General features: G+C 39.5%; 1 protein-coding gene across 1 annotated transcript in view; it reads left to right on the top strand.

Annotated features, from left to right (window-relative positions):
* Positions 1-215: 215 nt before the first annotated feature.
* LOC122551280 (inactive phospholipase C-like protein 1) overlaps positions 216-14,845 on the top strand; it is a 340,754-nt gene continuing 326,124 nt past the window's right edge. Inside the window, exon 1 of the mRNA XM_043692934.2 lies at positions 216-3,295. Within this exon, the coding sequence (XP_043548869.1) occupies positions 3,002-3,295 (294 nt within the window). The 5' untranslated portion in view covers positions 216-3,001. The remainder of the gene's footprint in view (positions 3,296-14,845) is intronic.

A 14,845-nucleotide genomic window follows, 5' to 3' on the forward strand; every position in this document is an offset into this window, starting at 1 on the left:
GGTGAACAAATGTAAACATGCAATACATGATAAGTTGCACAATCTATTATGTTGGATCATATGCAAAACTTTATTCAACTTTTTTTGACATTTTAAACATAATGGGTACATAAATATCATCACTAAAAGAATCCCAAAGAACTGCAGATGCTGGGAATCTGAAACAAAAACATAAAATGCTGGAAAAACTCAGCAGAACTCAGACAAAGGGATGGGTAAAAGTCAGCCTGGGAAATTGAATACATGCTAATGAGGACCATTAGTTGTTGAAAATGAGTTGTTTGTGGTAGCAGCCTGTGTGATAATATTGTCTCGTGTGTTGGGGTAAGGACATGGGAAACATGCTCTGGCTGTGAAATTATTGAACTCAGAAATGAGACATTGTTCTTCCAGCTTGCACTGAGCTTTACTGGAGCACTGCAGCAAGTCTAAGCCAGAGATGTTGGCCAGGGAACCATGGCAATGTGTTGAAGTGGTAGGCAACAGGAGACTCAGGATCATTTTTGCAGACAGAACATGGGTGTTTGATGCCTTGCTTCTACATTGACTAGACTGGGCAACCAATTTCACAACATTTACATTAACTCTGCTTTCTCTCCACAAAGCTATAGGGAGAGGCTATAGACTGGGGCTATTTTCCCTGGACCATCGGAGGCTGAGGGGTGACCTTCATGAGGGGCATGGATAAGGTAAATAGACAAGGTCCTTTCTCTGGGTTGGGGGGAACTGGAAGGCATAGGTTTAAGATGAGAGGGGAAAGATTTAAGGGGCAACTTTTTCAGCAGAGGGTGATGTGTGAATGGAATGACTTGCCAGAGGAAGTGATGGAGGCTGGTACAATTACAACATTTAAAAGGCATCCGGATGAGTATATAAATAGGAAGGGTTTAGATGGATATGGGATCAAATGTTGGCAAATGGGACTAGATTAATTTAGGATATTTGGTCTGCTTGGACGAGTTGGACCGAAGAGTCTGTTTCCCTGCTGTATATCTCCACGACTCTAAATGCTGCCAGACCTGCTGAATTTTTCAGGCAATTTGTGTTATTGAAAACACCCATCACGATAATGTTTCACAGTGCAGTTTAAAATTGGCAGCAATAGGGTTATTAAACTTTAAATATACCCTGCATTCAGGATTAAGAGCTTGACCACGTAAATGGAGGAAGTGACATTTTGTCTTTTCGTTTGATATCCTATTTATATACCACAAGTTGTGGTGAAATAAACCCCTTCACCATCTCTGACCTTGTTTGAAATTACTGTAAAAGATAACTATGAAAGCAGACCTTGAAAACGTGGAGATTGCGTGTGAACAGATCGAGTTTTCATAATTTCTTCCTGTCCGAACTAAACACGCACAAACTCACCGCTTCAGTTACAAGTTAGCGAGGCTTCTCAAAGCAGGACGCAATGATTTATTAACTTTTGACAATTTAGAGCTACGTCGTTAAGTCGTGGCAACCTGTCCATTTAAGGTAACATCTTTAAAGCTGTAGGTTGTATTTTAATTGTCCTGAATTTCTGAAATTTACTTTCGGATTGCTAAGCAGAACCAGATCAAACTGAAAATTCCGACAGAATGACTGAGTGTAATTAACTATATTAGAGAAACACGTATAATTTTCAGTTTCCGGACACGAATTTCTATTTCTAATTAAACAATCCAAAACACATTCCCTGCAGCATAAAAAAATTACATGTAGAAAACACATTCATGGTTATATAATCCGGATTCAACGTATCTGTTGTCAAAACATCTAAATGACCTTTATTCTTACTTTGTATTTGGTGCACTTAATTTTAATCTAGACTGGTCGAATATACAAATATTGAAGTTTGTATTTTGTGATGCGAACTTTTGATAAAAAAAATTATCAACCCTCTATCAAGTTTGTTAATAGATGATGTCCAAAACCGAAACATAAATAGTGATCCCATTTTGTAAATAGTTGATACGCAGGTTAACAAACCGATTGAGCTCATTCTCACATATTAGGAACGTTTAACATTTCTAAATAACAGTGTTTATGCTAGAGGGCGATCGTGTGGCTGGTAAAGTCATGTTTATTGCTAAAAGCGCATTTAATTAAACCATAGGTCCGAACAGTTTTTTTTGATGCATGGCCAACACATATGTATGTACTTTTTGTGCAAAATTAATACATCAGACAAATAATTAAAATGAGGATGAGCAATTCGTAGAGCGAAGATATTACTGATGAAATTTGAGGCATTACTTTTTTTTGGTTGAATAACTGTAAAAGCCTGTGCTCCCCTAACCATCAATTTATAGCAAAATAGAACATTTTCGATGATAAATTTGCGTTAAATAAAAAAATTACTTTAAAAAAAAGCTGCTGTCGGTCTCACCCTCTGCGTGAAACAGAGTGGATCGTATTGCTTACAGTATAGAATGAATATATTAATACAAAGTTTCAAAAGAAACATGATACCCGAATTAACATACTGAACAAATATATTTTCTGGAATGTTTATGAATTTTGTTGTCATTAAAGCCTAAAACTATTAGTAATATTTTATGAGTAACACATAAAGCCCCCTCCTTGCCTCAGACTGTTAGGTACGCCCACTTCTACTCGGTCCTATTGGTTAGGAGATGAGACTCTGCTATGCTAACTGGTGGAAGCTCATGTCAATTAGTTGAGTAGCCAAAAGCTGTCGGTGTCAGTTTTCTGCGAGAAATAAGAGAAAGGAAAGTGTGAGTAAGGCAATCCTATGCACTAGAGCGGGTTATCCGCAAACTTCCTGTTTTATCAACGGAATTGAAACGATTTATATCTGAATTGTTGCAGATCTAATTTGACTTCAGACTGGCACATGAAACCGCGCCTCTTTTTCAAGTGCTGAGTTCTTGTCCGAAGTGTGTTGTGCTTCGGTTGTGATCTGACAGCTATGGGAGTCTCGTCGAGCAACATTGCCGCTGGTAGAATTTGTTGAGAATACAAACATTACTTGGAGTATTGTTTATTATAATTTATGCACAAAATGGCGGAAGGTCGGAAGGAGAGTGGACTTGATGGATCTGAGTTACTTCAGGAGCCTGAGCCAGTTGGTGATTCCCGCAAAGCTTGGGACACAACGGAAGAAGACTTGGAAACTGTTGGAGCAGCGGTGGCCAGCGGAAAGGGCAGGAGGAGGCGAAGTGCTGTTTCAGCGGCTGGAGATCGTTTCAGTCCCGGAGAATCTACGTCCTTGGGAACAACAGGAGATGTAGAAGCTTGTCTCATTGAGGCTGCCAAAGCGACACCCCGCAGAAGTAGCATCATTAAGGTATGTCATTTAGTCTCTCGCGACGTTATGAGTATGCACCTACCAACCTGACAATAATTCTTGCACGCCAAAAGGAGACTCGGTGAAATATTTTGAGCAATGTCCAACACTTAACAAAACACTGCAAAAGAATATTTTTCTCTACATGCAATTTTTAAGCAGTCCATTGAAATACATTAAAAAAAAATACAAATTGATTGAGATAGTAATTGGCATAGCTAAATGTCTCGCTTCGGACACTTTTTAAAATATTGCTGTGAATTAGCTGGCGAAGGTAAATAAGTTGCTCTTTTCTTTCCGACAACAAAGTTTTGGTCTCAAATATGTGTTATTCGATGATGCCCTGACAGCGAATTCGAACTTGCTCTTGGGGCCATGTGAGGTAATATGCCCTAATATGGATCGCTGGTGCTTTGATACTGAACTACTCCGCATCTTGTATCATATAGCAGGGGAGTCTCTGATTTAAATGCGAACAAAACATCATATAACTAAGGTTACTTTTGCTTGGTACCCCTCCTGTAACTGAAATCTGTTTACTTTCTTTAGGAGAAACAACTCTGTGTACTCAGAGCATTCAACAAGATTATGTGGATTTTTTTTACAGTTAGTACAATTTGCTCTGTAGTTTTAATTTAACACTCATTTCTTAAAACGAAGTTAGAGCCACGATGTTATACATTGGTTAATATAAAGTTGAAACTTAGTTTTGTGACAAAATCTCTTTTTGTAAATGTTTTGTACTGTGCAAGGCAGCAATCTCTGAATATTGTAATGTTCAGGGAACGAGCAGAATCAATTTTGCTACATTTTGCTACATTTCCTGAAGAAGGGCCTGTGCCCGAAACGTCGAATCTCCTGTTCCCTGGATGCTGCCTGACCTGCTGTGCTGTTCCAGCAATAAAGTTTCAACTTTGTGATCCAGCATCTGCAGACCTCACTTTCTCCTCGTACATTTGACAGCAGGCTTGTCTTGGCTGCATTTGCTCTTTGAATATGCTAGGTGGGACCATTATGTTTAATCAACCTGTTTAGAGATGTTATATGTCTCTGGAGCAAGTGGGACTTGTCTCCTCGCTCAGAGGTAGGACACAGTGTACCTATTACAGTGTATATATTTGCCTCAGGTTAACTCTAATTGAATATTAGAATTAAGTTCTGTATATATTCCACGTTGTATTACTGTTTTAATTTTGTGTAGTTAAAATTTGATGTTCAAATTTGTTCAAAATTTGTACTTGTTCAAAACCATTTAATCTCTTCACAAGTGCCCGAGATCCTCGCTCACTGCCTACATTGAAAAAGAATTTGTCTCTTGCCAAATTGTAAGATACATTTGACACTCTAGTCAGGAACTACAACAATTTGTTTTGAGGGTTTTGCATAATCAAGATTTCTAGAACTTTATTTTCTTGTTTGATATGTATCAATTAGCATTGTTTTTGACTACATCATTCTCAACTGTTTAAAATTGGTCTTTGCATTTGTGTTTCGACGTTGTACTGCATCTATAAAATTGCTGGATTAGATATATTGCAGGTCAGCTCATGGTTTAACTATTCTAAACAAAGTTAGTTAATTGTTAAATTTGTATTTACATACTTATGCAAAAATTCACAATTTAATGCCATTTTTCTTTTCATCTGTACTTCTCTCTTGAAGGTTTTAACTCAGTGCTTGGGTATGATTTTGTGACTGGCAAAATACTTTGGTACCTCACCTGAATAATAACTACTTAAGCACAAATCTTGATTGTGAACATCACCACATTTGCTCCTTAACCAGAAGAATGATTACAGCTCAGCACAATTTGTCCTATGATATCTAATTATGTACTTACAATTAAGAAAGATGATTAGTTTTGAGGGATGAGAATTCTGACTGATCTTTAATTCTAGACTAAGTGGTCAAACTCACAGCTTGTCTCTGGTTGTATTCACTGGTATACTGGGGGGGGGGGGGAGAAAAACTAATTTATAAAGGTTTATCAGAATGGTTCTAGATATGGGAAACTTTAGTTATGAGGATAAATTGAAGAATTTTGGACTGTTTTCCCTGGATAGAAGATCTGATTGAAGTTTTCAAAATTGAGAGGCTGGACAGGATGAAAACAAAACTACTTGTAAAAGAAACAAGAATGACAGGATTTAAAGAGATGTGCAAATTAAGTAAGGGTAATATGAGAAAAAAAACTTTTTAAAGACAGTTGTTAGCTATGGAATGAGGTGCCTTGAAATATGATAGAGGCAGGTTCACTTGAGGCATTCAAGAAGGCATTCAATGGTTTTTTTAAAAAAAGAATTGCGTGCTGAGATATGAAAAAAAGGCAGAAAATTGGCAGTAGATAACAGTGCAGGCATAATGATCTGAATTTGTCTCCTGCACCATGATAACTCTGAGAACTTTTCATTCTGTGAAAATGGTCAGTAATTGGCTGACTTTCTAGGAGCTAAGCTAGAACTAATTGTGAACTCCTGCTTTACATGTGCACCAGATTCACTTGAACACAGACTACTGATGTGCTCTACAAAAGATGTGTCAGTTTAAATCTTAAACTAGCGAAGATTGCATCTGATTGTTGAATGTAGCCAACGATTTATAAATACTCTTAAATATTTATCTTACTGTTTCCAAGCCAGTGGCAGAACACAGAAAAATCACAAGACAGATGTTTCACCAGAATAAGAATAAATGTTAATAGTCAAATACTGGAAGGCTGAACTAAAAACAGAAAATGCTAGAAGTAAGCTGAAAGGCCAACTTCAGCGGCATCCGTGAAGACAGAAACAGTTACCATTTGTATATTAAACCTTCTTCATATTCAGGAAACAAATTGAGATGCAATAGGTTTTAAGCTAGTACAAACTCAGCGTAAGGTGAAATTAATAGCTATTGGTCATACAAAAAAACTGATCTGTCATAGTCAGGCTTTTCATTACCTAATTAATGTTGCAGCAAATCTAGTACAAGGAGAGAATGTTGATTGCTATGGTCTCCAGAGAATTCTGTGCTTCCTGTCTTTTATTTCTGTGGAGACTCCAGTTTGTACATGACTTTAGAACAAGCAATAACAATTTGTTTCAAGAACAGCTAATTTTGTAATATTTTACAAAACTAGAACTTTTATCAGACTTCCAGTTTTATTTTTGTTAGGTCTCTTTTGCAATTTTATCTCCATATTATTTAACATAGACAATATTGGCTTAGATATCCTGATGACCAGACTGTCGTCAGAGCTCCATAGACTGGAGTCGTATGCCGGGCCCATGTGGAACCCCTGACACAGCTGATTTTGTGAGAATGCCCAGAAAATTCAATTTTTTGATGGGCAATTGCCTGAGTTTAGAATCCTCCAAAATAATTCATTAACTTCAGAGAATTCACAGGGTTCCGCCTCACTTAAGCTAATAGTTATCCTGGAAGTGTTAGACAATAAAAAAATCCCAGTCCAATTCTTGGGTAACTATTAAACTGAACCTACACTGACCAATTCCCCTCTCCAGATGACCTGTCTCCTGACTCCTTATACTTCTGACAACCATCCTCTAATTAGACTCGACTCTCTCAACAGATTCTGCACCCACCCTTCACTCCATGTCTCAACCTGATTTGAGAATCCTGCCCTTCCCAATCTAAGCTAGATGCTGTCAGACATGCCCCCAACTCTGCATCCAACACACCTTGCCAAACCCTCCTTCACTGCCAGCCTGACTCCTTCTCCAGAACTAATGCCACCCAAAACTTTCCAGGATTAGACAGTACCAGCTCTCCTGAATTTGACAGCTACAGCTTGACCACCCTGGGCACTTCCTTCTCTGGATCCAATGCTGCCAAGCTACCTACCCCACTTTGCCTCTCCACCACTCCTTCTAATAGCCAATATTACTCCATCCTGTGGCCTGAACACTCCAGCCATCCTTGATTTACACTAAGCACTCCATCATTTACCTGGCACCTCATTAACCTGGTACCATATTTATTTGTCACCCTGCTGTATTGATTGTAACAAGATCAGTCAACTGGATATCATAGAATATGAATTCCCTGATTAGGCATTATACTCATACAGTCATAGAGATGTACAGACCCTTCGACCCAACCTGTCCATGCCGAACAGATATCTTAAATTAATCTAGTTCCATTTGCCAGCATTTGACCTATATCCCTCTAAACCCTTCCTCTTCAGATCCTTTCCCATCCAGATGCCCTCTAAATGTTGTAATCGTGCCTTCCTTTGATAAATCATTCCATACATTCACCACCCTCTGCATGAAAATATTGTCCCTTAAGTCCCTTTTAAATCTTTCCCCTCTCACCTTAATCCTATGCCCCCTAGTTTTGGACTCCCCCACCCAGTGGAAAAGACCTTGTCTATTTACCCTAACCATACCCCTTATGATTTTATAAAGCTCTATAAGATCACCTGGTTAGGTCACATTTGGAATACTATGTGCAATTCTGGTCTCCCTGCCATAGGAAGGATGTTGTGAAACTTGAAAGGGTTCAGAAAATATTTACAAGGATGTTGCTTGGTTTGGAGGATTTGAGCTATAAGGAAATGTTGAATAGGCTGGGGTTATTTTCACTGGAGCTTCGGAGGCTGAGGGTTTAAAAAACGTCCTTTTCCATTTGAATTTTGAATTATTCACTCCTGCAAATTTGAACAGATTAACACAAGAAAAATCCATTCCCTTAAACATTAACTCTGTTTCCCTGTCCACAGATGTTGCCAGAGCTGTTGAATGTTTCTGACATTTTCTGTTTTTATTACCTCTGTCATGGAAGATGGGTAAAGGGATAGTTTTGCTCCAGTGTATTAGTCTGTTGTTTTATTTGACTGTAAATAATATGTTAAAAAGTGTGGCGCTGGAAAAGCACAGCAAGGCAGGCAGCATCCAATGAGCAGGAAAATCAATGTTTCGGGCATAAGCCCAAATAACATGTGCCACTTTACTTTTGCATAGGTGGTATGGGGTTATGAGGGACATGGGTTATGAGTGTAAGTTGACATGGTGGAATGAGGCAGTATAGGTCATGGGTGGGTGGTTGGCAGTATGAGTTAGCCTGATTTAGGTGGGTGGCTGGCGGTATGAGTTGGCATGGAGGGAGCATTGAGTTATGAGGGTCCATAGGTGTAGGTACGGGTGCATGGAGTGTTGTGACAGTGGGTCCTAATAGCTTTGAAAATAATTTGGATTGAGTTTCAAGGAACCAAAGTGGGTTTTCTAACCAACCTGTCCTAGAATTCACCTGGTTGTGCAGCCATTTAGGACATATTTGTGTGATCAGCAGATCAGGACTTGATCCTGCACTTACCTCCCTCAAGTTAAAATTGAGTCTAATGGACACCAGTAGACTGAAGTGGATCTGCAGTGTTGGGAAATTTCCCAAAGTCAGCTACTCACCTTGCTAGTGAAAATCCAGCCCTGTTTCTAATTAAAAAAGGACAAATTCCAACAAAATTTGGTACATAACTAGGGTATAGTCCAACAGTGGGCGGCACGGTGGCACAGTGGTTAGCACTGCTGCCTCGCAGCGCCAGAGACCCGGGTTCAATTCCCGACTCAGGCGACTGACTGTGTGGAGTTTGCACGTTCTCCCCGTGTCTGTGTGGATTTCCTCCGGGTGCTCTGGTTTCCTCCCACAGTCCAAAGATGTGCAGGTTAGGTGAATTGGCCATACTAAATTGCCCGTAGTGTTAGGTAAGGGGTAAATGTAGGGGTATGGGTAGGTTTCACTTCGGCGGGTCGGTTAGGACTTGTTGGGCCGAAGGGCCTGTTTCCATACTGTAATCTAATCAAATCTAGGTCAAATCTAGGAACTGAAAAGAACTTGGCAAAGATGCAAATCTGGATCATGGAATTTTCAAAATGATATTTTTACGTAGGATGAACTGAAATTCTTTTAAAAATGTTTTATTTAGAATGTTGTGGATTGTTTCAGCTGCAAGAGGGGTTTTCAAAGCAGCTTGGTGGATGTTGATTAGCCTGGAGGTTCTTGAATCGGATTAAAATTCTTGACAACAATTTTTTTCAAATATATCTTTTTTACATCTGAACTAGGAGCAGGAGTATGCAATTTGGCTTCTTTGCCTGGTCCACAATTTTAATAAGATACTGGCTAATCTAATTGCAACCTCAAATCCACATTCCCACCAACCCCTAATAATCTTTTATCCTCTTGCTTTAAAAGAATCTATCTATCTTTGCTTTAAAAAATATTCCACCACCTTCTCAGGAACAGTTCCAAAGATTCATGGCCCATTGAGAGAAAAAAAATTGCCACACCTGTGTTTTACAAACCTTGTTTTTAAACAATGATACCTAATTCTTGATTCTCTCATGAGAAAATATCCTGTTTGCATCCAACCCATCAAGATCCTTCATGATCTTACAAGTTTCAATTATGTCATAGCTTACTCTTCTAAACTACAATGAGTATAAGCCAAGGAGAAAGTGAGGACTGCAGATGCTGGAGAGTCAGAGTTGAGAAAGGTAGCACTGGAAAAGCACAGCAGGTCAGGAAGCAACCAAGGAGCAGGAGAGTCCATGTTGCTTTAACCCCCCCCCCCCCGTGGCTGACCACTTCAACCCCTTATCCCACTGATGCAAGGACATGCAAATTCTGGGCCTCCTCCACCGCCAAGTCAAAGCCACCCGCCAACTGAAGGAAGAACGCCTCAACTTCTGCTTTGGGATCCTTCAACCACAAAGCAACAATATTGAATTCACTAGTTTCTAAACCTCCCCTCCCCCACCTCATCCCAGATCCAAACCTCCAACTTGGCACCACTCTCTTGACCTGTCCTACCTGTCCATCCTCTTTCCCATCTATCTGCTCCACCCTTCCTACAAACCTACCACAATTAACTCCCACCTGCATCCACCTATCGCCTTCCCACCTACCTTGCCCTCAGCTCTACCCACCCCCTAGGAATCTCTCATCCCCCTCCCTGCTCCACATGCCTGATGAAGGGCTTATGCCCGAAACATCAACTGGCCTGCTCCTCGGATGCTGCCTCACCTGTTGTGCTTTTCCAGCGCTATCCTTTTTGACTGTGAATGTAAGCTGACCTGTCTAAACATTCCTCAGAACACAATCCGCCCTTTTCAGGTCTTAGTTTCCTAAATCTCCTCTGAACTGTTCCCAATACATTTACATCCTTTTTAAAATAAGTAAACTATTATTGTACGCAATACTTCAGATGTCCTGTATAACTGAAGTGCAACATCTCTACAGTTGCATTAAGTTCCCTCACAATAAACAACAACATTTATGAACTTTCCTAACTACGTGCTGCATACTAATCATTTGTGGTTCATGCACAAGGCCAACCAGATCCCTCTGCATCTCAGATGGAGTTCAGTTCAGATATCTGTGAGGTGCTGCATTTTGGAAAGGCAAATTAGGGCAGGACTTACACACATAATGGGGTGTGTTGCTGAGCAAAGAGTGCGGGTTCATAGTTCCTTGAAAGTGGAGACACAGGTAGATAGGATTGAGAAGAAGGCATTTAGTTTGCTTTCCTTTATTGGTCAGAGCATTGAGTATAGGAGTTGGGAGATCATGTTACGGCTGTACAAGACATTGGTTAGACCACGTTTGGAACATTATGTGCAATTCTGGTTTCCCTCATGTAGGAAGGATGTTGTGAAACTTGAAAGGGTTCAGAAAAGGTTTACAAGGATTTTGCCAGGGTAGGAGGGTTTGAGCAATGGGAAGAGGCTGACTAGCCTGGGGCTATTTTCTCTGGAGCATCGGAGGCTGAGGGGTGACCTTTATAGAGGTTTATAAAATCATTAGGAGCATGAATAGGGTAAACAGACAATGTCTTTCCCGGGGTGGGGGAATTCAGAATTAGTGAGCATAGATTTAGGGTGAGAGGGGAAAGTTTTAAAAGGAACTTAAGGGCAACCTTTTCATACAAAGGGTGGTGCGTGTATGGAATGAGCTGCCAAAGGAAGTAGTGGAGGTAGATACAATTACAATTAGAATATTTAAAAGGCATCTGGATGTTATATGAATAGGATGGGTTTAGAGAGATATTAGCCAAGTGCTGGCAAATGGGACTAGATTAATTTAGGATATCTGGTCAGCATGGATGAATTGGACCGAAGGATCTGTTTCCATGCTGCACATCTGTATGACTCTATCTGCAGTATATCACCATTTAGATAACTAACCAAATGGACAATTACACATCTACCCATACTCCATAGCCAGATCTTCACCTGTTCACTTAACCCTATCATTGTGTGGCCTCCTTATGTCCTCTTCACAACTTACTTTCCCATATATCTTTGTGTCATTATCAAATTTGGCAATTGTATCTTTCATCCCTTCAGCCAAGTAATTTAATTCATAAGCAATTGAGGTCCCATCAATGGTCCCTATGGGTCAACACTTGTTATGCCTTGTCAACCTGAAAATTAGACCTTTATGCCTTGCTCTCTGCTTCCTGTTAGCCAGTCTTTCTTCTATCCACGGAGCATCATCTGTCCACTACACCTCCAATTTTGGTGTCACCTGCAAACTTACTAACTATAACTCCTATGTTCACATCCAAGTCATCTATATAAATGATGAAAAGTAGTGGACCCAGCACCGATCCTTGTGGCACTCCACTGGTCACAGGCCTCCAGCCTGAAAAACAACCCTCCACCACCACCCTCTGTCTTCTACTTTTCAGCCAGTTCTGTATCCAAATGGCTAGTTCTCCCTGTATTCCATGAGATCTAAGCTTGCTCACCAGTCTCCCATGAAGAACCTTGTCGAACACCTTACTGAAATACGTATAGATCATGTCTACGGCTCTGCCCTCATCAATCCTCTATGTTACTACTTCAAAAAACTCAATCAAGTTTGTGAGACATGATTTCCCACCCACAAAGCCATGTTCTCTATCCCTAATCAGTCCTTGCCTTTCCAAATACATGCACATCCTGTCCCTCAGGATTCCCTCCAACAACTTGCCCAATACCAACGTCAAGCTCACTGGTCTATACTTGTTTAGACTATGATTAGACTCTCTACAGTGTGGGAACAGCCCCTTCGGCCCAAGAAGTCCACACCGAAACTCTGAAGAGTAACCCACACAGATCCATTTAAGCCACTTACCTGGCTTGTCCTTACCACCTTTCTTAAACAGTGTCTTGGGATTTTTAAAAACTTCTCAATATTCGTGGAAAAGTGGAAAATTAGCGATAGCTATGCTGATGACACTGCTGAGAGCCACAGCATGAGAATTAACAGCATGGTGTGCCATTTTGAGAACTCTGCTGTTGACACAAATTTCAAACAAACTTGTTGATTTAACCGTTTTGTTGTTTGTAGAGTACATTGTGATTAGCCATAATATTTTACATTTGAAATATGCATGAAGGTCAGTATTCAGAAAGCTATTTGAAACCATTTTTAACAAGCTATAGTTATTTGTAAATTTTAAATAGTTTAATAAATGATAAGCATATTCTCTATGGAAGCTTAAAACCTTTAACATCATGCACTTCCATAAAATATTAAAAATATTCTTAAAGGCTACTTATCCAAAGGTAATCTAATTTAGATGATCAATAATTTATTTGTCCTAGTTACCATTAAAATTGTTGTAACCTTCTAGGTGGTAGAAGTTAAAACTAGACATTTTTGGGGAAAAAAAGAACACAAGCCTAAGTAATATGAGGTCAAATGTATTGTCTATTGAATTATACCTGTTGGAGGACTGCTTTGGAACAGTGATCTGGAAGGAAATACTATGCTATTTCGTTAAGATTACTTTAAGATGATCTGCTGAGGATCAAGGATTTCATTGAACATTTACAGAACACTCTGAATAGCTAGAGTTCATTATCCATATTAACATCAATCACAAAGGTAAGAAGAGAGATGAAGTACTGCAGTAGAAAATGGAAAGTAAGACAGATTTTCATTCATATAGCACTTTTTATGACTATCAGATATCTTGAAGCATTTTGCAGCAAGTGAAGTACCTTATTGAAGTGTAGGCACGATTTGTAATGTAGGAAATGAATTTTGGAAAAGGACCTCAAAACAGCGTGGTCTGGATTACTTTCTGTGGAACATTCTGTGAATTACAGATGCAGGAGGAAATTGCAAATGAATATGTCCAAGAAGAGAGAGCTTAAAATTCCTGGGATTTTGGAATGGGCTCTGGAAGACAAGGGACCTCTGCAAGTTAGATAGTTTGAACCTCACCAGCACTGAGACCAGTATTGTGTGAAGTTTGCTGGTGCTTTTGGGCAGGGTTTAATCCAGCTTGACAGAAGGTTGGAACTTGAATGTAACTTCAGCAGGGAGAAAAACTAAGCTGTAAATGTAGCCACAATACAAACACGTGATCGTACGAATCTGGAGCAGGAGTAGGCTATTTGTTCTCTAGGGTCTGCTCTGCCATTGAATAATTTTATAGCTGATCTAATTGTGGCTTTAATTCTCCAATACCACCCACTCTGATAAACCTTGACTCCTTTGTTAGTCAAGAAACTAGCTACCTCTCACTTTTAAATATTCAATTATCCTATCTTCTCTTTGGGGAAGAGCTCCAAAGACTTATGACTCTCAGAGAGAAGACAAAAGTTTGTCTCATCTCAGTATCAAACAGGAGGCCATTTATTTTTTAACTGTGACCTCGGTCTTAGTCTCTCACATAAGAAGAAACCTCTTTTCAGTATCCATACTATCAAGATTTTAACTATTTTTATAAGATTGTCTCTCATTCTTCTAAACTTCAAAGTATATGAGCCAAATTTTCCAGCCTTTTCTCAAAAGATATTCCCCCCCCCCCCCATTCTATGTATCAGTTGAGTAAACCTTTGGTGAATCCCTGCTTCCAAGACATTCATATTCTTTTTTAAATAAATAAGGTGATGAAAACTGTACATAATACTCCAAATGTGATCTTACCAATTCCCTGCTCAACTGCAGCAATATATACCTATTTTTACATTCCATTTTCCTTCCCGTAAACAAAACCTTCCTTTTGCCTTCCTCATCACTTGCTTTACCTGCATACTGTTGTTATGTTACTCATCTAGCAGGGCAGGTGGATTCCCCCTGTACATCAGTTCTGCAAAATCTCTATATTTAAATTATATCCAATTACTTTTCTTCCTGCCAAAGTTGTCAAGTTCATATTTTCCCTCATGATACTCTCACCTACCAAATTTTGACCCTCTCACCTAACCAATGTACAGTATGTCTCATTGCAGACTGCTTGGCGAGAATTTAATGTTGTCTTGAATGGCGTGGCAATGAGTAAGTTGGGATATTGCAGTGAAAACTAAAAAAATCAGATTCCTGATGTTGAGACAAAAAATGATTAATTTTCCTTTAAGCTTTAAACAGCAAGTTCTGAATTTCAGTATCTTATTTCCATGCATTTGCATCTCACTAATCATTAATCCTACTCATTTCAGTGCGGCCCTTCATCTCCCTTCCCTCCCCGAGAGACTAGACAGCACCATGCCTGAAATGAAAGTCATAATGGTTCCTGGCGACATAGCTTGTTGCTTGATTCTCTGGTTCTTTATC

This window comes from Chiloscyllium plagiosum, unplaced genomic scaffold, assembly GCF_037043375.1.
Source record: "Chiloscyllium plagiosum isolate Xiang-an unplaced genomic scaffold, Cpla_swu_hap1 HiC_scaffold_7, whole genome shotgun sequence".
In the NCBI taxonomy this organism is placed as follows: domain Eukaryota; kingdom Metazoa; phylum Chordata; class Chondrichthyes; order Orectolobiformes; family Hemiscylliidae; genus Chiloscyllium; species Chiloscyllium plagiosum.